General features: G+C 36.0%; 1 protein-coding gene and 1 long non-coding RNA gene across 2 annotated transcripts; both read left to right on the forward strand.

Moving 5' to 3' along the window:
* The first annotated feature begins 357 nt into the window (after window positions 1–357).
* Window positions 358–10,306, forward strand: LOC123865153. The gene is made up of 3 exons (XR_006795924.1): window positions 358–435; window positions 1,386–1,387; window positions 10,296–10,306. It is a non-coding gene; the product is annotated as an uncharacterized LOC123865153 (long non-coding RNA).
* A 15,393-nt stretch (window positions 10,307–25,699) lies between these two features.
* On the forward strand, window positions 25,700–27,973 carry LOC123864254 (COP9 signalosome complex subunit 8). The gene is made up of 4 exons (XM_045904552.1): window positions 25,700–25,865; window positions 25,988–26,058; window positions 26,304–26,485; window positions 27,638–27,973. The coding sequence occupies exons 1-4, from the start codon at window positions 25,812–25,814 to the stop codon at window positions 27,886–27,888; spliced, it is 558 nt and encodes a 185-aa protein (XP_045760508.1). The 5' UTR covers window positions 25,700–25,811; the 3' UTR covers window positions 27,889–27,973.
* Window positions 27,974–27,981: the final 8 nt, after the last annotated feature.

The raw sequence follows: 27,981 nt of genomic DNA on the forward strand, positions 1-27,981 counted from the left end.
GTTGAGTAATTGAAATGACGTTCTTTATGAGTCACGGAGTAAGGGACTAACTACACTTATTCAGTTTGTCCATAGAAAACACTAGTTTTGTATGAAGATGTGTACGCATCCGTTCAGATTTTCGCGTTTATTCAGCTTTTGCGGCTAATAGGTATAAAATGAGGACAGGTTTTACCATGCGCATGCTAACGCCAGTGTTCAGCGCTGTTCCGCTGCGTTCAGCGCTGTTTCGTTGCGTTCAACACTGTTTAGCCGCGTTCAGCGCTTACACGGACTGTCCTCGACGACCTGAATATTTTTTCAAAGTGTTTCAGCGGATATAGCACGCTATGATGGCCTTTCATAATCTTATGATAGAAGCGGAAATGTATAGGTGTAACCAAAATCGTCCAGCGAAATGCGAATGGAGCTGAGTAAATGTAGTTAATCCCTAATGTTTACCGCAAGCAGAAACGTCATCGACAACACCCCTCAGTTACTTAGCTATAATCATCCACAGTAGGTATGCACCAGCTTACAAATGACAGCCTGTAGGGTATCAACAAAATTTAAGTTGAAAATTATAAATACTTAGATAAGAAGTACTTATAGAGAAGTGATAGGCGTTGGCCTCCTATGGGTACGAGGGGTCTGGAGTTCAAACCCGGGCAAGCATCTTGGAACTTTTTGAAATTATGTGTTTTAAGCAATAAAATATCACTGGCTTCAAAAGTAAAGAAAAACATCGTGAGGAAACCTGTATACCTGATAGTTCTCCATAATGTTCTGAAAGGTGTGTGAAGCCTGCCAATCTACATTTGGCCAGTGTAGTTTATCGTTAAACCGTGGCTAAGCCCTTCTCATTCTGAGAGGAGACCACCAGCAGAGAACCGGCGATGTGATGATCATGGTGAAGTAAGTAGGTATATACTGTATACATAATATACCTAAGTGTGTATACTTTTGTTTTAAAATAAATGTTCGAATAAATCTTATTAAAATACCAGCAACTAAAAACCGACAAAAATATTTGGTGTTCTTATTTCCAAGGACCCGAATAAGAAGCATAATAATGTTAGTAGAGAGACAAACACACTTTCAGATTTCTAACATTGTTAGTAGGTACGAATATTGTTGCTAGAGCCCGGTATAGAGTTTGGCGCAAGACCGCCTCCGGCAAGACTGTAATGCTGACCCTCCAGCTTAAATGAGGTTAATGTGACCTCTTTATACTTGCCACGTTGTATATAAATGAAAATAATAACACAATAGGGATAGTGCCAAGTGCAAGAAAAAATTATCACATACCTAAATGATTTTTCCTTGCTACCTAGGTACCTACTTATTTCACTGAAATGCTCTACCTATACCTACAAAATTTTATTGAAATACCCTTATTAATAGAGTAGTTATTACATTTATAGTAAAAATTTATTATGCCGGCTTAGATACAACTGTACTAATTTTACAATATATCTACTTAAGTACAATACAACATACGACAGAAGATGAATAAATAACAGAGCCACTGGGCGGAATCGGCATAAAACCGTGGAGTTTGGAAAACTACAAGAGACCTAAAATCATAGTAGAATCCTTCCCACTGAAAATAAATATAAGTAGGTAGGTATATCCTGCAGTGGAAGACGGTCCATTGGTGAAGAAGACGACGCTTACCTAAATAAATTGTATCAAGTAGGTAACTACTAGTTGCTAAAATGACTAACACCAAAAGGTTTACAAAGCATTATTTATGCATTTGTAAGAAATCACGTGGAGTTAGAGTCCCGGCACAACGGCCGGCACGAGGTGCCCGCTGGCGAAAGGATAATGTCAGTCCCTCAAGCCACAATAAGAGTCGGACGACCTCTTTGCCGCGCCATGCGGCGACGTCTTATTTAGACGCAAACCTGCCTCAAATTGATGCCTTTCAGTGCAGTCACCTCAGGGGTTCAACAGTCAAACTCCATCAATGGAAAACCACTACTGGATTTAATGGCGCTTTGAAATTTTTCGCAACATTGTAAGAGAAATTATAATCATTTATTAGGGTTCCGTACCTCAAAAGGAAAAAGGAAGGAAATAGGATCACTTTGTTGTCTGTCTGTCTGGCCGTCCGTCCGTCTGTCGTATCTATCAAGAAAACCTATAACGTAGGTAGGTACTTCCCGTTGACCTAGAATTATAAAATTTGGCTGTTAGGTAGGCCTTATAACATAGAATCACGAAATTTGGCTGTTAGGTAGGTATTAAAGGAATAAATGCGGAAACCGTAAAGTGGTTACATCACAGAAAAAAAATTATAATGTGTTTCAATTTTCAAAGATAACTAGGTATACCAAGTGGGGTATCATATGAAAGGGCTTTACTTGTACATTCTAAAACAGATTTTTGCTTATTTTTAAGCATAATATTTTTGATTTATCGTGCAAAATGTCGGAAAAAATATCCGAGCACGGAACCCTCGGTGCGCGAGTCTGACTCGCACTTGGCCGGTTATTTTTATATCATGTAGGACAGCTATTTGTGTGATTCTACCATCGGTTCGAGGTATAGATTCTTCATTTTGATAAGGAGAAGAGAGGCAAGAAAATTTTGCAGTTGCTCTTTTCAATCGTAGAAAGTTCCAATATGTTACAATACACTACCTACACCCATCTTTTAAACAAGTGTATTTTACTTGTAGCTCCCCCCTCAGGTTCATTGAATAAGTATTGTAGGTTAATGCGCCACGTATAAAAAAGTTATTGCAATAAATACTATAATAGAAACCTTACTTACAGGCAACCATCGTTATATCGGTTTCAATTTAAACTATTATTACCCTAGATGATATAGAACGTACATCTTATCTATTTGTTTCACAAGACCATTGTTCGAGGATGTTGGCACACAATAGAACACCAAGAGCGGACCTGTCGATGGAAGTAGGACGCACGAGGAGCGTCGCGAGCTGCGGTGGTGAAATGTGGTGGGCGGTACTGCGCACGCCGCCCCGCCCAGCCCTTTCACCGCCCCGCCCCTCCCTCCACCCTTAGCCACCTTCCAACTCAGCCAAACTTGCGTAACCCTAACTGTGTTCCCCAGAATAGAAACGCGCCCGAGGCCCCATTCAGCCAATCTGTTCTTACAAAACATTTAAAGCACATAGGTAGTATACCTACCGCTAACTCTCTGTACTACCCTGGCTGTGCTAATGCAATCGTGGATTAGCAAATGAGCAGTTAAAACTTCACGATTACTCTATAAATTATTTCTGCTACTTTGAACTTATACCATGGGAGATCTTTTAATTAGGTTTCGATAGCACTGTCGTGCCGGTTCTCATTGGTAATAGGTTCTTTATAAAATCTATGCATTAGTGTACCAATTTAAAATAAATTGAATTATTGCGACTTTGAAGGCCTTAGATATAGGTACCTACCTAACAGGGCAGTTACAATATCTGCAAACTTCAGTTTGCTATTTTCTACCTTTCTGAAAGAGACTGAAAGAGATAATTTATTTGCCCTTATACCTTTTGGATTATAACATCAGTCAACTTCGACTTCCAAAATTAGTTGAATAGTGACTTGCAAGGAAACTACCTACTCGCACATTTAAGTAGGTAATGGAATATGTTTTTTTTTTTTGTAATTTAGTAAAAACCAGGTAGGTAGGTACCTACTTACATTGTAATTATAAGGCATAGTGGTATGGGCCTAGTAATTAACAACAACATTTGAACCTAAATCGTTTTTAATAACTGCAATGTAAACACCATAATTCAGTGAACATACATTGAACATACAATAAATTAGTAATAGACGTACGTACACCTCTCAATAAATCAGTATAAAATCCAAACCCGCTTACCATAATTACGGAGGCAGCGGAGTGGTTGTAATTAGACGCGATCGGCACTATAACTATCGGTTTTATGTTTATTGTTTAATGCTCCAAACTCAGCAACAGATGAAAGGTTAAAAAGCTCAAATAAGCGTGCATTAGGAAAGAGGTGGCCCGGGGTCGCGGCTAGAATGCAAACTGCCGCCCATACATTAAATCTGCTGCATTGGAATTGCAAAGTCGTGATTTGTCAAAGCATAATCTAAAGAACCGCAATATTCGCACATCGTAATTATTATCAAGTAAAATGGCACCAAAATCTTAAACAAAATCTCACGGCTTAGGTAGGTATATGCTAATAGAGACCGATTGGCAATAGAATGTCATACATACTTCAAAGAGATTCGTGTCACTACAATAGGTACTTAAGAGGGGTCTCTCCGTCACTCGCTTCATACAAACGAAGTTCCAATTTCATTTGAATATTAAGCAACCAAAGTCCATGAAATGCAGACATATTCTAGAAACTAATATCTATGTCTGTGGTTTTCCAGATTTCTGTTAATATATTCGGTTTCAAAGCTACGCGGTCATAAAAATTCACATTCAAATCTTTGAGCCCCTGTAATTTTAAAACTACGTATTTTTAGAAAAATCTAAAACACCACAGACACAGATATTAGTTTCTAAAATATGTCTGCAAAACATGGACTTTGGTTGCTTAAGAGGGCTCTCTCCGTCACTCGCTTCTACTCGCTTCATACAATCGTAGTTCCGATTTCATTTGAATATTAAGCAACCAAAGTCCATGAAATTTTGCAGACATATTCTAGAAACTAATATCTATGTCTGTGGTTTTCCAGATTTCTGTTAAAATATTCGGTTTCAAAATTACGCGGTCTTAAAAATTTACATACAAATCTTTGTGCCCCTGTAATTTTAAAACTACATATTTTTAGAAAAATCTAAAACACCACAGACACAGATATTAGTTTCTAGAATATGTCTGCAAAATTTCATGGACTTTGGTTGCTTAATATTCAAATGGAATTGGAACTACGATTGTATGAAGCGAGTGGAAGCAAGTGACGGAGAGAGCCCTGTTAATATTCAAATGAAATTGGAACTACGATTATATGGAGCAAGTGACGGAAGGAGCCCTGTTAATGCATACGGAACAAAATATCTCAAGGGGCTGTACAGTGCACGTATCTGAACAATACCTACTGAAAATACAAAACGTATCGCCACTCTTTTCATACTGGTATTTTTACATGACTGGCCAAAAAAGGAGCGTAATGTTTTCAGGATCCATGTAAGATATCTATGTACCTACCTAGATATGCATTCTAAAAGCCTGAACAGATTTAGATGTGTGGGGTATCGTTAGTAGGTACTTATTCGTTAGAATCCTTACATTTTCCAATGTGAAAAAATCTTCAATTATTTTACTTAACAAACAGCAGACCTGTACTGAGGCAGTGCAAACCGCAGTCAGGAACCATTTTTTTTTGAATGACTTGTATTATTTTATGCTGACATTTTTACGATAAGACAAAAACTGTGGGACGTAAAAAAACTAAATGCAGTATGCGCGAATGATGCCCTTTCATATTATGCTACCCTGTTTAATCTACTAACTCTACTTTAAAAATAGACTACCCCATTTCAGCACCTTTCACAATAGGTAAATAGTAATAATAATAATAGGTAAGTACATCATTTTCTTTTTTTGATTCTTTCATTTGCTATAAGGTTGGGCTAACATTTTTCACAACCGTTTATTTCAGGTTGAAAGCATTAGGTAGTATCTACCTAGGTAAGGTTACATAGTTAGTTACCAAAATACAGTAATGATGTGCAGTCGTGATGGATGGACAGACGGCATACGTAGGTACGTACGAAGTCGCACCATATCCCTACTAAAGAGCTTCTTTTTACCATTTCGGTGCAGACTGTAGAACCCTAAAAATAGTTGGTTGAGATTATTTATTATTTCCTGCCCTAATAAGTTCTTGGTGTGCAAATTATATGAAATATTGTCCAGGTTTTGACTATACCCATGAAAAAAATCACGTTGATCCGTTGCTCCGTTGCGAGTGACTGAAGGACTAAATTAACAAACCAATAAACCAACAAACAAATCCGTTGACGTCCATTGGATATACCTACTTAGGTCTGATGTAGGGACACGATCGTGCGTTGCGTGGATTCAGCGGCTCCCTTCGACTCGTTTAAAATCGTCTGTCTGCGAGTTGGGAATCAGTCCACTGAAATAGAGCTATAATAATTTTTAATTGAAAGTAAGTAACATAGTAAGTAAGAGATTATGGGAGAAGAACAACGTCATCCAATCCTAAATAGGTAGGTATGGTTATGAAAACGAAGAATACACCTGAGAAGTTGCTTAAGAATGCTCCTGAAAAGTTGCTTTAGTTATGTAATTTTATCTACAATGATAATATATAATCACACGGAAATCCCACTGTTTTATAGCACGTGACAAATTTTAGTACTCTGTATACTATCTACAATGAAGCAATTTTCCACCCTAATTATTGGCTACTCTATATTTAAGTCCATAATAACTATGCGCTAAGCAACGCCTTAGTATCTGTATTAATCAATCTCTTAATTATACCTATAACTTATGTGTGGGTGAGTTTAAAATTATGAACGGGACTACGCGTAATGCATATCTAATAAATTAATTTGACGTATGCTCTTGGATTATCTTGATCAGATACCTACTCAATTAAGATACATCATCTTGCTGTTCACTGAAAGTCGTTTCGAACGCCTTTACACCTTACCTTACACCGATATTTCATGTTGTTTGCTTGAGAACGGTAAATATTCTATAATATTTTATTTTTCTTAACCTTCCAGATGTCAATACCAGCCGTGTTTTTAGGATCCCGTAACAAAATGATAAAAAGGAACCCTTGTGGTGCGACTAAATCATCTGTCGAGACATAGCTGCCTTACTTCAGTACCTAACTATGCTATCAACTTGTTTCAAATAATGCTTGTCCAACATTATTGCAAATTGAAAAAACTTAAAAAATATTATTTTTTCGAAAATAGGCTTTTATCTTCTTTTATGCCGCAAAGTTTTTAACTTTACATAAAAAACATTCCTGCCCTTTTTCCAAAGTTTCCAAAGAGTGTTTGATAGATGTTTATATTATTATTAGATATTCAAAAAATACGATGTCTAACTAACACAGGTTTTCAGAAATCAGCAGTGGGTAATCCTTTACAAACAAACTTATTTATGCGGCTCTAAACAAAAGTGATTCGTTTTGGGACGGTTGATTGATATTAATAATTAATTAATTACTATTTTTATGTATCTTCTAAAGCTACGGAACTCTTTTAGCGAAACTGACATGCACTTGGCTGATTCGTTTATTTAATAATTGCAGTTAAAAATACCCTTTTTATTCGGTGCATTGGCTTTTCAAATTGTAATGTTCGCTATTGTTTCTACAATATCATGTAAAATTACGAGTAGGTACCTACTTGTAACAAAGCATGCGAAATGAAGAACAACAAAGCCATGCACTCCATAATACTAATGCAAATTAATTCGTGCTAAAGTCCTCCGGCGACAGCTGCTCTGCTTTAGATACAGATACAATTTAAAGCCATTTATAGCTTTCCTATGGGAAGATAAATATTTCCTAGGCGAAGATGTCGTTTCTGTTTGTCGATGTTCGTAATCCGGACTATCGATATCTCTAAATTATTTCCCTAAGCCTCTGCGATGTAACACCACGAAGACTTCTGATAACGCTTTGATTTATACTATGGAATATTTAATGACACTAGACAATTGCAAAATTTATAAGGCACACCATTTAGCAGTACGTTACAAATAAATTCACAGTTAGGATCATGTTTTCCATATTCCCAACGACTTTCAATGAGGCTCGGTCTTGTCGGGCACTTGTGTATTCCACGTGGGGAATGTTATTGAAGAGTTTAGAGGTTGGTCTGGAATAGCATAATTGTGCACTATTATGGCTCGCTAAGCGATTGCTCTCAAATAATTCAATTTTATGCTATCGTATAAATTTTCCCAGCACTAGACCTATCGCTTTAAATCGAAGCAATAAATTCTAAAATATTTCTTAGAACATATTCAACGATTTGCCTCAACAGGTTAATAAATAGTTGTAGCTTTTATAACTTAGGTTTTTACTTAGCTTAGAACTTTAAAAAACAGTGAAAACAATAATAATAATCAAAGTAGGTCATCGAATCAACTGATATGCTATAAGAATAACCTTTTTAACCACCGACGCAAAAAGAGGGGTGTTGTGAGTTCCATGTTTTGTATCTGTGTGCTGTTTATATGTGTGTTTGTGGCATCGTAGCTCTCAAACGTAAGAACCGATTTTGATCTAAGTATCTTGTAATAAACTTATACGAAAATCAATCAATACTGCAAGACATATAAAAACCGATTATTCAGCTCATTGGAAGCGTGAGAGCAAACTGCCTCGGACCCTTTGTATCGAAATTAGAACAAGCCCAAAGCACGACGCGACGCTGCAATATCGCACCGCAGGACAAGGGGTGATGCTAACAATTTATTGCATAAGGTCTACAACTGCCGAGTACAACGTTGAATAAACCTTATTACAAACCAGTCCAGAATGTACCTATATGTGTTGACAGCCTGATCAAGATTTTTCACAATTCATTAGAATCGGCAATCAGTTAACAGTTCAGAGATTTGCATTTTTAGTCTTTTAGATGAGGAACGGAAGAAAACGAAAAATAAGCTGAAAATGAAATAATAAACATTCGGATTTAACGAGTTAGGTCTGGCTACCTCTATCAGAGCTTTGAATGAAGAAAATTAATAAATGAAATTTTTTCAGTGCTTCTGTGCAACTTGCCTCAACAATTTCTGTAAATAACTCAACTGTACATAACGCAGCCAGCGTTCTAGGCAACCTGCCTTGTTACAGTGATTTGGATGACATTTTCGTTTTATAATTTTTATATTTAAGTATTTGTGAATATTGTTATTAATTATTACTTCATCATTATTAAAACTATGTTTTACTCTTCATTATTATTTTAAATGTGTTAATTATGGCTGTAACGTATTTAAATAATATAAAAGGAACTTGATTCCTCTGACATCAATGTTTGATGTATGATATAATATGAATACCTAAGCTAGATTCCGTAATGCGACAAAAGCTGTTGAAAATTTTCTTCTCATTGGGCACTTTTCCTTAGGCTTGCACGACGGCCTACCGACGTAACAAAGACAGGCAAAAAAGTATGACCCATTTTCCACTAACCAGTATATGGCATGCCGAAAAAAATTTCATACGCTTTTGGGTCTATCTTTGACGTAAGTAATATATAACATCGGGCCGGGTTACTTTTAAATAGAGCGCGATCACTGTACAGCCTGTCCCATAATTAGAAAGCATAAAAGAAATCAGCATCCAAATATTAAACATAAAATGTTAAAAGACATTATTAGTAGAGCCGGCCCTGCGTATATACTCGACCGAATCATTGCCTATTGCTCTGGTTCAATAGAAATCATTAGAAGTCGCCTTTTGGGAGTGAAACGTGCACGGCCACGCTCATAACATGCCTTTAGATCACTTTAGACAACAAATACTCCTTCAATTACTAAGCGTTTAATTATAATCAAGAGAGATAAATTGCAAACAATTATTCCGAACTCCCTACAACGCAACGTTGCCTCATCACCTATGTATTTTCTATTTCTATTTTCGCGCGGCTTCTCTGAGCTAATAATTGAATTTCCAGAGAACAATTGCTTCGATTACAGCGCCGCTCGACACGGATCGACGCCTAATGAATCTTCCCCTGTCTAGTTATTTACCGAGATAAACTCTGTATTTACTGGGAACATGCGCATGATTGCACGAGCTCCCAATAAATTAGTTTTATCGGGAATGAAGGTAACTGTACACATACGTATGACGAGACTCTGTCATAAAATAAGCTAAAGGCTTATTATGTAACTTGTTTTAAACTATTACGGTAAGTACCCATCTATTATCAATTACTATTAGGTATAGACTATAGAGTTACTGATGAGTTAAGGGTGAGCATAATTTTGCAAAGTTTTTTTGTCTTTTTTTAAATATTGATAAGTATTTAAAACTTATGTCCATAGCCAAAACCCGATTAGGTACCTAAGTACTACCTTTTCTCGATCCAGAATTTTGAAGGTCCCTTGAATAAATTGGCCATTGTAATACAATGACTTATTTATCATGTGGTTACACCTTAATAATAAATAATGATATCGGTTTCGCAACAATCGATACGGGGCAGACCGCGTCCGCACGCGCAGCCGATCACCGACGGCTTCAATCAATCGCAGCCCATTTCACGATTCCAATATCATTCTAATGAAATGTCAGCACTTAGTGAAATTTGAATTGTACAACGCGATTGGAGCTACCCTTCCTAGATAATAGTAATTTAATTGAAACTAGTTTTGAACACGACTTCGTCCGCGTGCATAATCACATTTAAGGCATACTAGAATATAACATTTTTATTCATGTCAACTTTTACAAGTGCTTTTGAATCGTCAAAAGAATTTTCCACTTACTTTCACTTTTAGGAATCCTGTTTTTGAGATTTAAAGTTGTGACCTATATTTCATGACTTAAATACTTAATCGGATGCAGCCTTGCAGCCCATTTCCCGATTAAGTAATATATCATTCTAATGAAGTCAGCAAATTGCGCTTAGAAAACAATTAGGTAACAATTTTTTTAACTGGAATCGAACCCATAAAGACAAATGTATGTAGGTATAAGTTACAAGTCTAATTTTTGCTAAGCTAATCTATGATTGATCGCTATCGATTTGCTTTACCCGTTGAGGAGTTCCATCCACCAGCGCCGAAACTATTCATCAGGTCATCTTATTCCCAACATCGGTTAAGGTTTGTCATGGAGTAACATCAACAAAAATTATTATGATCTCTATTTGTTTTTGGGATAAAAACTATCCTTTTTGACGACCCGGAGTATCACCGTTAAAATCTATCCTGTGGTTTCAGCGTGAAGCACGCACTTGCAAACTAACAAAAATTTAATCGATCGTATATTATTGTTCCCGTTGTTCCCTTAAAATTTTCAAAATATACTTACCTACATATTTAACATAGACAGAAATCGACCAGAAAAATGACAATATATTTCATTTTACTTAGCGCCTAAGTAACTTGAATTTCACCTTTTTGATACCAGCTATTAGGTATTGAAAAATAATGTATTTTATTGCAATCGCCGAGACGCGTCGCATCGCGTCGGCAACAATCCATAAGGAAATTGAAGGGGTCGAATGTGGCAAAACAGCTAGAGGCTGGATGCTCAATATCTATTAGCGGTAATATCTTAGCGGAGAGATGGCTCTGGCCCAGATCTGGAGCCGGTCGAACCAGTTCTCCGGGCATCCTTGCGTAACTCCCGCGCGCCCGGTTCCTTTGCAAAAATGCATTATTGAGCCTCCGAATAACACGCACGGCCTCTTGGAAATATTCTGAGAGCTGCGTATGAGTGATACAGTGAAGTTACCTACCAACCGCACGATACAGATTAAATTCACGGCCGTTGCTCAACTTGCACCGCTTTTCGACATGGAAAACGCAAAAACGGAGGCTTTTTACGCTGTGATATAAATCATGAAATTATAATTTCGACTTCACCACGCCCTCGAATGACATGCAATTTTATTTTGGAAATTATACAGCGACGTCTTATTTATTGCACTTCTTTTAGTCATTAGCATATCATTCTACCTACGAGTGCAGTCGTTTAGGAAAGAAGACGACCTCGACTCTAAATTTAAAATGCACGAACCAAATCGTCTCAAAAATGTTCCAATTTTTACATAGAAGGACCTAAGTTTTTGGATAGGTATCTGAGTCTTACGAAAATAGGTGGTACTTAAGTAGTTTAGATTCTTATGATGGTCCAGCGTTTTAGGCGCGATTTAATGCCATCAAGCATCTTTCACATGGTTTAACAGTGAAGGAAAACATAGTGAGAAAACCTGCATGCCTGAGAGTTCTACATAATGTTTTCAAAGGTATGTGAAGTCTGCCAATCTGCACTTGGCGAGTATGGCCAAACCCTTATCATTTTGCGAGGAGACCCGTGGTCAGTAGTAAGTCTTTCATTCTTCTTCACGTATACTCGATACTTATAAACTAGGTGAGGCAATTAAAATGGAAGCTTTTACAACATTGTATATTGTAAGGTTCCCATGCCCCCAAGATTCCGGCAGAAAACTGCAACACTAGAACAGGATCTTAGTGATAATTTATTGATAAAATCATAGAATAAACCGTAGGCGGCGTGCGCACAACCGGTCCGCGTAAAATAGCGCTCCGCTTACTCGTAGTCCACTACAACAATATCGTGCCCATCTGCTTTCCTTTAACGGTAATGCACGTGTACACGATATTCAGTTTTAATATCAATGTCAACTTGTATCAAAACAGACAAGAAATGATAAGACTTTGCCTAGAAATTACGTTTAGTTTTGTTTGAAGTATTTTTCCCATAGGTCCAATAAATTTCGAGATGCCTACCTAATTCTTTTTACCAAAAACAAAAAAGGAATATTGTTTTACCTCCTCACACTCACTATCTATCATTCAGGCTTCAGTTTGATGTATTTATTAGTAAACAAACACAAACAATATTGCTTAAATACTTTAAAGCCGAAAATTTAACCAGACTGAAAAGAATTATTTACAAAGTTGTAACACATAACAGAAAAAGAAAAGGTGTAAAAAATAAAATACAAGTACTAATACCTAATTTTCAGCAATTGAGATCTACCGGAAAATATACGGAAAATAATTCAGATCCTAAATCAGACTGAAAGAATGCCAAAACTATGATTGCGATGATCATCATGGTGATAATAATTGAAGAAAAATAAAAATAATGAGTAAAAATTCAAAATACGTGATCTGATAAAACATTTTGGTAAATAATGCAATCAAATGTATGCAAAAACATGGCGGCCAGGGCGCAGCGCCGCAATATTCTCTCACGGCTATTTTATTGGTGTTGAATGTGTTTAATTTACGCGCGCACTGTGAGGCATGAACGTAATGATTTCTTGTTTTGTGACAAACACCCATTAAAATAACATACAGTTAAATAATTCTACTACGAGATATTGCAGTACTAAATCGTTTTACTCGTGGTCAACTCCATAGTACTGTCTGATCTAGTCTACGATCGCTCAAAAAGAGTGCTCATTTGTAATAAAACTTGCAGAAATTAGATGTGGCAAGTCACTTGCACTGTGTATTGCAACTTGCAAGTCAGCGCAAGTTCAAGGACAGAGAGTTTTTAACGTGACACCAACTATGAATCAAAATTATTGACATCAGCGACAAGTGACTTGCCAGATCTAATTTGTGCAAGATTTATTTCTAATAAACACTGTTTTAAGTCTACTTACAATAGTTACCTACCTAATTACAAAATTTGTCATAAAACATCTACTTGTAGCCTTTAGATATTTTCTATTTTGGACATTAGGGCTAAATCACACTTTGAAATATACTAATTAAATACACACAACAAACAAGCCAATTTTAGCTTACTAATGTGTTTTGTCAAATATATTACTGTCGATCAGCAACTCGCTTTCTATTATCATGACATAACGACTATAAAACTCTCCTATTTATAACCGCATTGAAATGTTAACTAAATTCCCTATAATTTGAACATTTAACAATCCCGAGGTACAGCATACTTTGTAGTGCAATAAAGTAATATGCAAAGTAGCATAATTATAGCTCTACGAATAAGAACAATCATGTTCTCGTAAATTTGATGTTGATGGAAAATTCCGAAGATAAGATTCCATAATAAATGTTCAAAGTACCTATATTACTATTTTTGTTCTAACGATGTCACAGGGCCGTAAATACCTATTATAATAATTTATGAAGAGGCGAGAGAAAAAAAATTACACCAAAATTAAGTTGTTTCTGATTATTCTTCTCTTTGATTCAAGGTAGGATAGCTTGTTTGAAAGCTTGTCTACGAAAACCTACGTATGTGTATTGTATCAAGCACTTGACTATTCATCACATTATGTTTCATCAGTACCTTTAAACTGAGTAAAGAGCACATCAGCACTGAAGCTGACTTTACGAACATTTCTTTCATCCGTCACGTACATTTTAACAAAATGCATCACTTTTTAATGTATCGCGACTCCTTTGCCTTGTATGGGTCTTTTGGGTCCCCTATATTTCACTTTATTCAGCTCTAAGAAACAATATAATTCGAGATACTCAAATCGTTTACAAGAATTTTAAATGAATCTAATTTAGTTTATACCTAGTTACTTAGTTGAATACTTCCGTATTCGCAAGCTCAGAAGTTAATGTACTAATTCGTATGAAAATTTCTCCTTAGTTCTGTACTTAATTAGCACAACATTCCTGCAGCATGTTTAAATTAGCTACCACGGTAATAATTACCATTCGTCCACGACTCTTTCATGAAATGCCAATGAGTAACTTAAATTCAGTGATGATAATAAATATAATTGACAACTAACTGAGATACGTACTGTTGTCCTAATTTTATTTTTAACCCCCGACCCAAAAAGAGGGGTGTTATAAGTTTGACGTGTGTATCTGTGTATCTGTGTATCTGTCTGTGGCACCGTAGCGCCTAAACTAATGAACCGATTTTAATATAGTTTTTTGTTTGAAAGGTGGCTTGATCGAGAGTGTTCTTAGGTATAGTCCAAGAAAATCGGTTCAGCCGTTTAAAAGTTATCAGCTCTTTTCTAGTTACTGTAACCTTCACTTGTCGGGGGTGTTATAAATTTTTAATTTACACTTGTTAATCTTAATAACATTATGAATACCTAGTATATGTGTAGTAATACCTACTTACATCATCTTCTAAATATAAAAAGAAAAGCGACTGACTGACACTGACTGACTGATCTATAAACGCAAAGCTAAAAGTACTGGACGGATCAGGCTGAAATTCGACATGCAGATAGCTGTATTATAACGTAGACATGCGCTAAGAAAGATTTTTTGAAAATTCAACTCCTAAGGGGTAAAACAGGGGCTACAAATTTGTAAAGTCGCCGGTATGAGCTAGCTTATTATAAATTCATAAGTAAATATATAGGCAGTAAACATAGCATATAATATTATGATGAAATTGTAAGTAAACAGTGAAAAAGAAAATAGTTTTAACAAAAACTTTTTATCGCTTGGTAAACGTTGCTAAAATACTTATGAGTTAATACTTAGAACACACCTAAATTATGTACTAGTTGATTACCGATCTGTACTCACCGATTGTATAGTTTCCCATGGTTACGTTTACTAAAATGTTAATAAAATTGCCGCTGTATGCAACAGGCATTACTTTGGCGTAGGGTCGCCATGTGCCAACCTATGTACCTAATATATACTTGTTTATAGCCAATATCTATGTTGGCTAACTGGCCGACATAAGAAGGTATCTACCACATACCAGAATTTCAAACCACAGGATTGTAATTATTACCTATCGACTCTTTTAGTTTAAGTTCTCAATTTGAATAGTGATACCACTACTTTAATTTGCCAAAATTGTTGGAGGTTTGTAATCTACGACTCGACGGGCATAGACCAGGGCAGAAGTTTAAATACCGTAATAGCCGATAAAATTAATGGTGTAAGTAATTAAGGAAAAATCGAGCCGACTGAGTAAGGTCCCAGAAGGGGGGTGGGGGCGTGTTTAAGGGCAGAGATTCGAAATTTGCGGCTAAACTATGCATTCTATCGGAAAAAAAAAAGTAAAAGTTGTACATAATAAAAAAGTCTAAAACTCTTTGATTAGACAGTATAGACCATAACCTCAAAATTATAGAGAAAAATGCAAAAACCGTCTTTTTTGGTTTTAATTTATAACTATCGCAAAAAATATATATTTTCATGAAATTTTGTCTGAAGATTTTCTCTATTTTATAACTAGTAGGTATAGTAAAAAAAACAATGACTGTCTGCCAATCCGCACTTGGTCAGCATGGTGGACTAAACCTTCTCAGTCTGAGAAGAAACCCGTGCTCAGTAGTGAGCCGGCGATGGGTTGATCATGGTGCTGATGATGATTCTAAAAACATGATTTATAAAAGTTCTTGCATAAGGAAAACCGGCTGGGTGGCAACCCTACTATAATATGCCCACTTGGGTCTGCAATGTAGTTTCGTCCATTACATTTATGTTTCATTTACTTAATCGCACATTAATATTAGATATTAAGACATCGAAATATACATGATCATTTTAAACACTTGTTTGTAACGCCATAACCGCACAAGGCACAACCCAAATTCATTATTGCTATGAATGTATCTAATGGTTTTTAACCATTATGGTTGGATTGGTTATGTATTCACCTGTCTGTGTTTGTTACTTTGCGGCGGTTCTTGATAACGTGTGGACCTATTTTAATGATTTTTGCACTAATAGATAGATAGAGAATACAATAGTGGTAGAAATATTAAAAATGAAAAATAAATCGATGGATTGTCACTGTGACTGTCTGTGATGGACTGATGATACTAAGTGGTGTCATTGAAAAGCTCTTTTTAAAATTACAGTTAAGTTGTGTGAACGTTTTCCTTTTGAAATTATCGTGTAAGGTTTTCAAGGCTTTTAAGTTTTGTTTCAAGTTTATGCCTTCGTGGTGCTCTAGAACAAACATGGGGATCGATTCTTGCACCATTCCATTTTCCTTAATCTTGCGAGTATGGCGAGCTAAATATATCAAGCACTGCAGACATGAGGTAGGCAAACCATAGTCGAGGTTTTTGGAACGAAAACATTTTAAATTACTTGCTCCATAAAAATAGCTTGCTCCTATTAGGGAGATAAGTATTATTAGGGGATATTTAGGGAATTATTAGGGATAGGGAAGTCTATTAGGACTTCAATAAAATATCTGATAGAATGATGGAAAAGGCTTTAAGAAGTCTTCTTAACCCAATTTACTATAGACCACTAATTTAGTCGAATTTCTATAGTTACCAAATTCATTGTATTACTTAATTCATTGCCAATAAAAAAAAATGATATTCTATGAAAGTAAGTATGTGATGAACCGATGTAAAAGTTTCAGAACACGGCCATCGTAAAGAACAAGAACTATAACAGTGAAGTATCAAGTTAACATAAAACGAGAAGTATCATGTAGTCGTAATGTCGTAGAATGTTTGTCATAAATAAGAATTTATTGTGAGATGTGAAGGAAAGGCAGAGTCGGTACGGTAGGGTCAGCAGAGCGACTCGTGACCGCGCCGGCTCCGCAGCCTCACGACCGCTGCGCCCTCGTCGCCTCCAAATAACATGATATTACTCACTAACTGGCCATTTCACGCCACGTTTGGATCTCGCAACAGTTTTAGCTCAGTAACAAAATATTGTTTGTGTCAGATTAATCGCCATTATGATTTTGTACACGATTCACTGCGAACATAAATAAACAGTGCTATCGCATTTGTATTATCGGGGAGTATGTTGTTTCAAATCATTTATTTTGATTGCAGGGTTGCGTATATTTGTTTAATTTTAGATTTGTATAAACGATAGGTTAGGTCAGGAAGAGAATATGATTGCTGCGGGCAACACTGAGGGCAGAAGAGAGAAAGGCCGCTCAGCAACAAATGGTCTGACCAACTCAAAGCAGTCCAATTAGTGCCAGTTCTTTACTATCGTTAAAATCGCCACTAACCGAAGAAAATGGAAACAGCGATCCATTCGAGGCTGGGATTTTGCCAGGACCATCATCTTCAGTTATGGAGGAACGACCGGAGACCGACCAGTACCTACTTGGAATTGATAAAGCGTAACAGATCAGTCTTAAAAAAAGTCAGCATGAATTAAGACAATGGTACAGTTACCTGCTGCTAGGTATATCTAAGTGTAAGAAAATACCCGTATTATAATATAGGTAACATATTTTACTGATGGGCAATGAGTAAACGGCGATCAGGAAGGATTGTTATATATTACAACCTTCTAGACGGACGGAGGTCACAGGCATCTGCCTGTTTATTTTAAATTAGATTGTCTGTAATGTACGAGTATTAACAAAACATAATTTGTTGCGGACTTAAAATGATATATTGTATCTAATTAGCATAATATGCAAGTGGTTAATGTTATTAATGTTTAGGTATAATCTTGTTAATCTTTGCTTTAGGCAACTCACATGCAATACGATCATTATTTATTGCTTACAAATAGATAACACATGCAATGACATTTCTCTACTATTCACCTGCCGCAAAGGATTTGGGATTTAATATCAAGCTTGCAATGTATGAATGTCGACCTATTCTTGGTTCGAATCATTATGTTAATTAGATACATACCCTATGACATGAAAAGTTACCTAGTTCCTAGTTCTGTGCATGTAAAACATCTTAGATACGTACCTATATTATACTGGCTAAGTGGGTACCTATCATCAATTAGTTTACCTATATTAATTTGCACCAAAAATTTAGTCAGCAACCCAATTCGTGTGATCTTTAGATAGAAACAAGTCGCTAAAGCCTTTTATATAAATAGGTAGACTTTATCGGACAAAAAGAATCGATAGACTTAAAGTTTTTTGACAATATACGTAGATAGGTACCTACCTACTTACTTACATAATGTAAAATGCTCTAATGTTAAAAAATTTTAGTTGTCTTTCGACTGTGCTACTTTTTTATCCAGTACAATTCCATTATTACGAATATCAATTAATTTTGATGGACTATGTAGTAAATAAAATATATGTAGGTGGTGATCGAAAAAATATGCATAGCAATTAAAACTTTCACAATCCCAGTTATCTCAGCCTTGGATTGAATGATTACTTTATCTTGAAGCCGACGAGCCACTTAAAAATACTTACAATGTTTTGCGGATCCAATTAGACTCCATTTTGTGGCGATTAAAGATAGTCCGGGTGGCCATTGTCTAGTGTTGGCGATCATGTAGGAAGCCGTCGACGCCCAAGCGATCACTCACAAACTGTCAACTAGTAATGAATGGTTCTTAGGTCAACGCACACTACAGCTTTAACTCTTTATTGACTAGCAGAAAAGCTCTTTAAGTATCTCAATTCGAATGGCAATTATACATATACATTTCGGTTATAATCCGGTCCATCCCGGAACGAGAAGAGCTCTCGTTCTCGTTGCTCTCATTCCTTTTTAACATGGGTATATGAAACTGTCCTTCCCGACTAAGGGCCTCTACCATTTATATATTTATATAATATATACACATGAAATGGGGTTACGAAGATGATTTGAGTGCCACTCAATCTTATCGCAAAATTAAACACAAACATTAATTATAAGGGCTACGGTTGTTACGCAAATGGTAAGTACGTACCTTTTATCTTGAAAAGTGACTTTCTCAAATATTTTCCAAATAAAATCACAGTGCCACTAAAGGAAAATTTAATTCCAAATTACTTTACGCAACATTATAAAGCACCGTAGTAAGTTTTAATGCGCGCTAGGCCTAAGCGTATCGGTCAAACATCATGATAATCCATCATGCGCCAGTTGTTTTATTAAATGTTTGCTGATAAGTAGACGGAACGCTTTGCATCAAACACTGCGGCGACATTTCACGACTTCTCATCAGTTTAAAAATATGCCTTTTTGACAGCAAGTTTTACTTACATTAACAAAGCTACCTATATTATTTATAGAATGAGTATGGACCTAAAAAGTTAGTCGCCATCCATACTAATATTTAAGTATAAATGCGGAAGTGTTACTGTCTGGTTACTTTTCACGGCGCTTCCGTTCAACCGATTTTAACGAAATTGAGTAAAGAGATAGCTTGCATTCCGGGGACGGACATAGGCTACTTTTGATGCCGGAAAATTAAAGAGTTCCCACGCGATTTTTAAAAACCTAAATTCACGTGGATGAAGTCGCGGGTATTATCTAGTAATTAGGAAAGAAAATGCCTACTACTTATGTACTATTTAAAGGCAATGCTCATTTTGAATTCTTTATGTAAGTACAGTTAGATACCCAACTACTAGAAACAATATTTTATCAATCTAGAATTTAAGCAGATATACATGCAACAAAGTTAAATTCAGATGTAATTAGGTAATTATATTTGCATTCGTTACAAAATCTACCTAAATATCCAAACGGGTATTTTACTATGTAAGCTTCTACTTTCGGTACAAATGAGATGTTGCAGGCCTTGAAAAGACGAGCTTTTGCAAAACAGACATTATCACCGAGGCGACGCGCGACGTCCTCTGCCCATAGATGCACACATTTAAATATATCGACTATTCTAAACATAAAATAAAATATAATGGCGTAAATAAGTATCTTATATATTAGTTGTTGTCAGCATGCAATCCTTTAAAGGTTTTAATTTATTGCAATATTGCAAATTGTTATAATTTACCCATAATATGTACCATTAAGAGGTATATTTTATTATTATTTAAGAATGTATTAGTATAATAGAACTGATATATTTTAATCGTGATCAACCCATCGCCGGCTCATTACTGAGCACGGAATTCCTCTCAGAATGAGAAGAGTTTGGCTATATAGTCCACCACACTTGTGCGGATTGGTAGACTTCACACACCTTTGAGAACCTTATGAAAAACTCGCAGACATGCAGGTTTTCTTACGATGTTTTTCTTCACCGTTAAAGCAAGTGATATTTAATTGCTTAAAACGCACATAATTCCGAAAAGAGAGGTGCCCAGGATCGAACTACTGACCTCCCAAATTATTTATTTTATAAAACGTAAAGATAACTTATAGGTACATTTGGTCTGGTCCAATGAAATTTTCAATGTGTAGGTGTACCTACGTACAATGTAGACCTACATTCTCAGGTAGATGTACCTTACTTTGCGCAGGCGGAGTGACCGAGCTTCCTCCGCTGAATGAGATATAAGGGTAATTATGCCATGTACATTGTAACTATTAGTATTGTATATACGATAGCCGAGGCGTAACACCAGAAGTAACTTAAAATGTGCAGATGATTAATGATATAGATAAATCTGTGCCGATAAAGCTGATCCACGCGTCTAAGCCAAGAGCTTTTATCTAGCCGCACGAATCTTCTTCTCTCCATAATGTGTTGTGGCTCCACATTGGCACTGACTCCAGAAAATGTTAGCATAGTAGACATTAACTCTTGCATACATAATAATATATTCGGTAATAAATTAAATTATTTATTACTTTTTAGTGATTTTGATTATTGAAGTCGGTTTTTTTTTTAATTTATTTTTATTATGTATTAAAATACACTATAGGTACTTGGTCAAAAACTTACTGTTTACTATTATACCAATCGCGAGCAATTTATTCTAATTCATTGAGGAGTTCTGTTGTCTATCGCCGAAGATATTCATCAGATCTTCACCAAACTAAAATGGGACCACCTCGGAAGTATGAACTACCAAAAAAAAATATCAAAATTGGTCCATAGTTGGCGTAACAAACATACGAAAAAAACATAATTTCCTTTTTTTGAAGTCGGTTAAATCAGTTCTACGCGGAAAGTATCTAGCTATACTTGTATTTATATGGGCATATAATATTATACCTGCCGGACATAAAAAACTAAAATTAAATCAAGTCATGTAAACCTTTAGGCCGACAAGTCCACCTTAAAAAATGAAATTATTAAAATGATTAAGTGAAAATATTCTGATTAATGGTCACCACTGACCCGCAGGAAAATACGGTGAACTGTGATTAAGTTTTTATAAATATTCATTATCAATTTTATATACCGCTCGTAATATCCGTCGGAACTGGTCCGTTTTCTCTTTCGACGAAATCGTGCAAGTGCAGGACAATAAATCAGTAGTGTAAAGTTGCCTTAATTTACGCTCATTATTTAAGTCGTATGTGCAATTTGCCGAGGGCTAATTGTATTAATTAATGCCCATTAAGTTTTGATGCGACGAAACTTTAGTGCTTATCTTGCTGTATTTCAAAAATGTTTAACAACGCCATTTAAACTGAACACCGGTAACACCGACATTCAGAAAACAGGTCAAAAACAGTCGGACTCGCTCATCAAGGGCTCCATACCACGCTAAACCTTCATCCACATGGATTAGTACCTACTTATACTAGTACGTAAGTACAACTAACTCTTGAATCCTTGACAAAATGCATAAATTGACCACCACTCATATGCCTAAGTACTTATCGGCATTGCAATGTTTAGTTACCAAGTATTAAAGAGTAGGTTGGTACATACATCCAAATCGATTGAATTTACTGTTTCCTTTTAAATCCTTGTAACTCAATAGGTACAACGAGGTAAACATCTTGTACCTGCCACGATATGTGTAGGTCTATGTACTTTAAGTGAAATGTTCGACATAGGTACAAGCACGTGTTAGCGATGTGGCAAGTGAGCATTACAGCGTGAAGCAAAGCTGCTATTGAATGCAATTAGCGATTTTACACACCGCTGTCGGCGCAACGGCGGCTGTGACGATGGACGATCGACCCTTTGACACGGGTCAGGTGCAATACACATAATATATTGGTCACATGGGTCACTCGGTTACAAGACTTAAACAAGTTTACAACATTGGTGTCCAATTAACATTCGTACTTATTCGTATCTACCTTCAAGTTAATAAAGATTAAGGTTCTTATTCCTACAAGCTTGCGGGAAAATTTTGGAGGAGGCTCGCATAACCCGGGAAGAATGGCGTACGCGTCAGGAGATCTATAAAAATAAAACTTAGCAAAAAAAGTTCTTACAACAGATTTTGATCAGGTAAGTAGGTAGTACCTAATATTTCTCGTTGTTTGGGATTTAGACTCATCATAGATAATGATGGAATTCAATCCAAATGAGCCTTCTGATAGGAAGAATTTAGAGTTAGCCAAGGACCAACATTTAGCTATTAAACTACGGTTAGGTTCCTAGTATTTCTAGAAACAATATGACACCCATAGATATATTTGGATTTCTGTGATGACACCCAATGATATCCTGCAAATTCATAGCCAGTAAAGATATTTACTTGAATTACCTACCTAAGAGTTGATCACGTTGAAAACGAACATCATGTTGAACGTTATGCTATAGTAATTGGAGTTTAACAGGTTGATGAAAGGAAAAATCGAGAATGTGCCTTTACTTATGTATGTTAGGTAGTATCAGGTAGGTACCTCAAGTAGGAAGGTATTGCTGTTCTGTTAAGTTATTCTGTTTTGGGTCGTCATTGTTTCTACCTAGGTATATTTTGGGCTATTTTAAGGTCGTTCAATATTACTGACATCCAACTTTGTCGACGTCTTCCTCGTCGTCTTGGTCCAGCGCTATCATTTGTTACGCTTCAGGTCATGTGATTCTTGGGTTTTCTCATAACATGACCATGCCACCGCAGCCGTCTCTCCAAGTGCTTATCTTCGATTGGCGCTACCTACTTTAAAGGTGCCCAGAATAATATGCCTATTTTGTACCTCCCTTGTCAATTAAGGTACAAAATTTTAACTTGAAAGTTCTATGTTAATTTATTTGTTTTATCTAGCCGTAAGCCGTGGTAAAGTCATTGTCGTGGCCATTTGGGCTGCGGTCGCAGCACGCCTATCCTCAAGGCGGGGCAGTAGACATGCCCATTGGTTACTGCCAGAGCGTGACAACACTCATTGGACATTCCCACAACTAGTGAAAGTGACGACTTCACCATAACACCTTGTGCAAAATAATTATCTATTATTAGGTAGGTAAAGGGGTCACGCGCAAACCAATTTCATAATAGTACCTACATACCTACCTATTCTATTGTTTTTGTTAGTAGGTAGGTAGGTAGGTACCTATTGCTTGTATGATGCGACTTAACTAATGTAATTTAGTACAAACAATTAATGGGTAGGTACCTACCTACCTAATAACGCCAAAGTCTGATAATGGAATAACGATACCGCTAGTGTGAGGAGAAAAGTTCCAGAGATTTATTATGGTGATGATCTGCACTACGCCTGCGGTAGGAATCTACCTACCTACATACTTCCGATCAGTAGAAGCAAGTTTTTCCTACTTAGGTACTGATCAATTTCGTTGTAATTAATGGCGACAAAATATCGTAAATTTATTATTATTATTATACATTCAACATTTACAGGCTTGTACTGGACTTGCACACGCCAAGGTCTTGCGCCGCCTAAATCCAGCGGCTCCCTCCGACTCTTTTGATGTCGTCTGTCCACCTAGTCACTAGTGGGAACTCTTTCAACGCGACGCTTCGATTTCTGATGCGAGATCGCCATTCTAGCACATTGGGATGCCGACGTCTAGCTATCGGTTTTATCTCAGCGGGCGACAGAGACAGCTATGCTTAAAGTTTCTCTATGTGATAAATCAGAAATGAAGCGATTTTACATTTAGGTACCTAGACTAAATTGGTTAGGTATCTACCTTTTAACTACGAACAGCCTAAGTAAGGACCTACCTGACTGTGTAGGTGTAGGACGAATCTTAGTAAATTACTCAATTAGACTAGAGTAACTATACCTAAGTACAATTGAAAACTTAAGTAGGTAAGTATCTATAATAAACAAATACTATTACGGTACTACAAAGACCATTAAGATGCAAATAGGTACACGCATAACGAGAAAATTAGCATTACGAGCGACAATATTATTGAAGAATGAGTCAGCATGTCAGTCTGTCCATCAACTCCGGTTACATTGTGACGCAAGTAAGTCGACAAGTTGACTGCAGCAGGCCCGCCCAAGCCCTCGATCAATAGCCGTGAAATTCAATTATAAAAATCAGGCCACAGCCCATGCAATGATAATAGAAATTATTATTATTATTATACACTAGTACACAAAAATGAATTTTGTGCAGTCATGGACGTAAATGACCTAACCAATCACCACTTATATACCTACGTAAAGTAAGTACCAACCCAACATATTCAGAACACATTTCAAACATCTTGAAAATTGCGCCGTAGGCGATTTTTAGGTATCTTTGGGGAGTACGACAGAATTTCTAACGTGCGGGAGTACGCGATAGGATGATCAGTGGCAACTTGCAAGCGCATTGTTTCCACGATGCGCCAATTTTCCCCACTACGTACTAAGACAGGTATAGTATGCATTGGTGGTTAATTGGTTATTAGGTAATTTCAAATTATTCACAACGTCTACCTACCTATCGCACCGAACGCTGGGTGCTTGGAGCGCTGCAGGTATAGCTGATAGATAGGAAGCGTATAGCCTAATAATTAACCCCTATTTATTCGTGTTCAGCAGTATTTTTTAACTGACTTTAAAAAAGTTGTCCTCTGCATACGGAGGAGTTCGATCCCAAGTACGCACCTTTAACTTTTCGGAGTTGGTGCGTTTAAAGCAATTGAGTATGTACCTACATATTATTATATCCCTTGCTTTCAAGGTGAAGGAAAATATCGTGAGGAAACCTGCATGCCCTGACCTGAGAGATCTCCATAATAATTTTATTCTGTCTGTGGAAACCCGTGTTCAGTTAATGAGTAGGCGATGATGACGATGATTAGATAACTAGTTAAGTAAATGGTTTGCCGAGCAAAACGGAAATAAACAAAATCATTGCAAAAAATTATATTGTAAAGGTTTTTTAAACAAGAAAGCACTTCCTGGCTACGCCATTGGCGTGCTTTCACGTTCAGTCACAGGCTCAAAAAAGCTAAAGTCCAAAGCCGTAAAGCCAGTAGAGAAAAAAAATCGTTCTGTCACATGACATTGTCAATGTCAACTGTCAGCGAATGCGACATGTCAAATGTCAAAATCTAAAATTTTTCAATTTTCATGTGAATTGTGAATACTGAATTGTGATGATTTGTTTTGTGTCGTTTGTACAACATTAGAATAGTACTTTATTAGTGTTTCAATTAATTAAAACTTCCAATATGATCACAAACTTTGATAAATTATGCTCTGACTTAGAAAAGCAAGAACTAGAGGTAAGTACCTACCTAAGTTTAAATTTTAATACTAACTTAAAAGACCGCTACATTAGGGCTCTTAAAATTTTTCATAGTCATCGTAAAAAGAGTAATAAAATACATTAATTTCCTTTTTTCAGGCACCAAACGGAGTTGCTTCGCCATCCACATATGCCCAGTTATTAGCTATTTATTTGTATCAAAATGACTTGTAAGTACTTACAGCAATAACTTACCTCAAATGTACCTTCCTAGAGTCTTATTAATGATTCAATAGCTAGATTATTATATTTTTACATTATATGTATCCCGTAATGTTGCTTTGTAAGCAACATTACAGTATACATATAATGTAAAAAAGTGGTTACAACCACTACTTACACTTAATACAACGAATACTTTTTTTAACTTACCTTATAATTTTTGATTCATAAATAGCAACATTTATTCTTATAGATGCAATGCTAAATTCTTATGGAAAAGAATACCTCAAACTATCACCAGCAGCAATCCAGAATTAACTGCAATTTGGGCTGTGGGACAGAAACTCTGGAAGAAAAATCTAGGCGCTACATATCTAGCTCTTGCTGCGTACACATGGACAGAGCCGGTTGCTAATATTATCAGAGCTCTTGAAGGTAATTATACCATGTTTTTTTTTTTTTTTATAATGTGTTCCTTCCTTTTTTCCTCCGACATGGCGGTCGGAGACTGTTGTAGGTCGGTACTATGATGGCGTTTTTTTTTTTTTTTTTTTTCTGCCATTTTTGTTTTGCTTTGGTTTTTATTTTTACTTGCTGCACCTATGTGCAGTTCGTTGGGGATTTTTAAACTATAACTAGCTACATCTTAATTATTATTAATTATTGTCTAGGATTCTGATACTCTGATATTTGTTTTTTTTTTTTTTTGTTTTGGTTTTTTTTGTTTTGTTTTGTTTCTTTTTTTTTTTATTCGTTTCTTTTATCTGTTTTTTTTTTTAATATTTGTTATTCTATATTTTTTTTTTTTTTTTCATTAAAACATACATCCATAATCTAGTGGCTTATGACCTATATATTACGTTATAATATGTAAACATAATCTAACTATATAATTACACATTATATAATTATTTATGTATCTCAATGTTACATTTATTCTCTAAGTTTTATTCTAAATTAGATTTACAAAAATGGGACAGGATGTTTATCATCCTGTTGCTAGCGTCTATTAATTTATCAAATCTAATTACTTGGGTAATGCAATTATACCATGTTATTTTATATTATAAGGATATACTATTCCCTCTGTACCTCTAAAAGTACATTACTCTGTGCTATGGATATTAGTAGAGCGGTGATACCACTTTTTGTATGTGATATCCGTAAGGTCGTATTTTTTGTATGAATGTCACCCGGACCATAATAATGAATCGATTGACACCTCATTCATCAAAATCGGCTCAGTAGTTTACTCGCTATGGTGGAACACATAAATACAAACCTACATAGACTGCTAAAATTATAACCCATCCTTTGGCTTTGCTGTATTCAGGTAAAAAGAAACTATACCCACGCAAACTACGTACCCACGACACAGGATTACCTAGTGTGGATACCACCAGACACAGGGAAATTATTGTATAAGACTATATTTTGTTAATAAAACATTTTCATTTTTCATTTTTTCATTTATAGCTTGGTTTCCATGGCTTGGTTTGATGGTTTTAATTTATGAATGTAAACTTGAAGTTTAGGAAGTACTTAACACAAAAAAGTCTAATTAGCTGTTATTCTTTTTTTTTTCAGAAAAAGTTCGTGAAAGAGCCTTCAATTTAATCGGCCGTTCATACAGCTCCATATCATTGGACACTGTGGTGTTGATGACAGGCTTAAGTAGAGAGGCAGTCCTCCAGATATGTAGAGAACGGAAATGGGAAATCCAAGCAGATGGCATCACTATAAATCCTGCCCCACCCATTCAGCCGGCTCCATTACATACTTCTAGTGAAGACCAGTTATTCAAGCTGACAGAGTTTGTATCGTTTTTAGAAAACTAAGTCCTTATATCTTTAAGAAATAAAATATTTTTAAGTTTCCGTCAGCACTCTTCAGCATCTTCTAATAAAGGTAATTGAAATTTAACTTATTTT

The sequence above is a fragment of the Maniola jurtina genome, chromosome 1 (genome assembly GCF_905333055.1).
Source record: "Maniola jurtina chromosome 1, ilManJurt1.1, whole genome shotgun sequence".
Classification (NCBI taxonomy): Eukaryota; Metazoa; Arthropoda; class Insecta; order Lepidoptera; family Nymphalidae; genus Maniola; species Maniola jurtina.

What these genes read in the sequence shown, in the direction of transcription:
- LOC123864254 (XM_045904552.1), top strand. Translation starts at nt 25,812, where the DNA reads ATGATCACAAACTTTGATAAATTATGCTCTGACTTAGAAAAGCAAGAA. An exon ending in TAGAAAAGCAAGAACTAGAG is followed by an intron (nt 25,866 to 25,987) that starts GTAAGTACCTAC and finishes TCCTTTTTTCAG; the next exon opens with GCACCAAACGGAGTTGCTTC. An exon ending in TATTTGTATCAAAATGACTT is followed by an intron (nt 26,059 to 26,303) that starts GTAAGTACTTAC and finishes TTATTCTTATAG; the next exon opens with ATGCAATGCTAAATTCTTAT.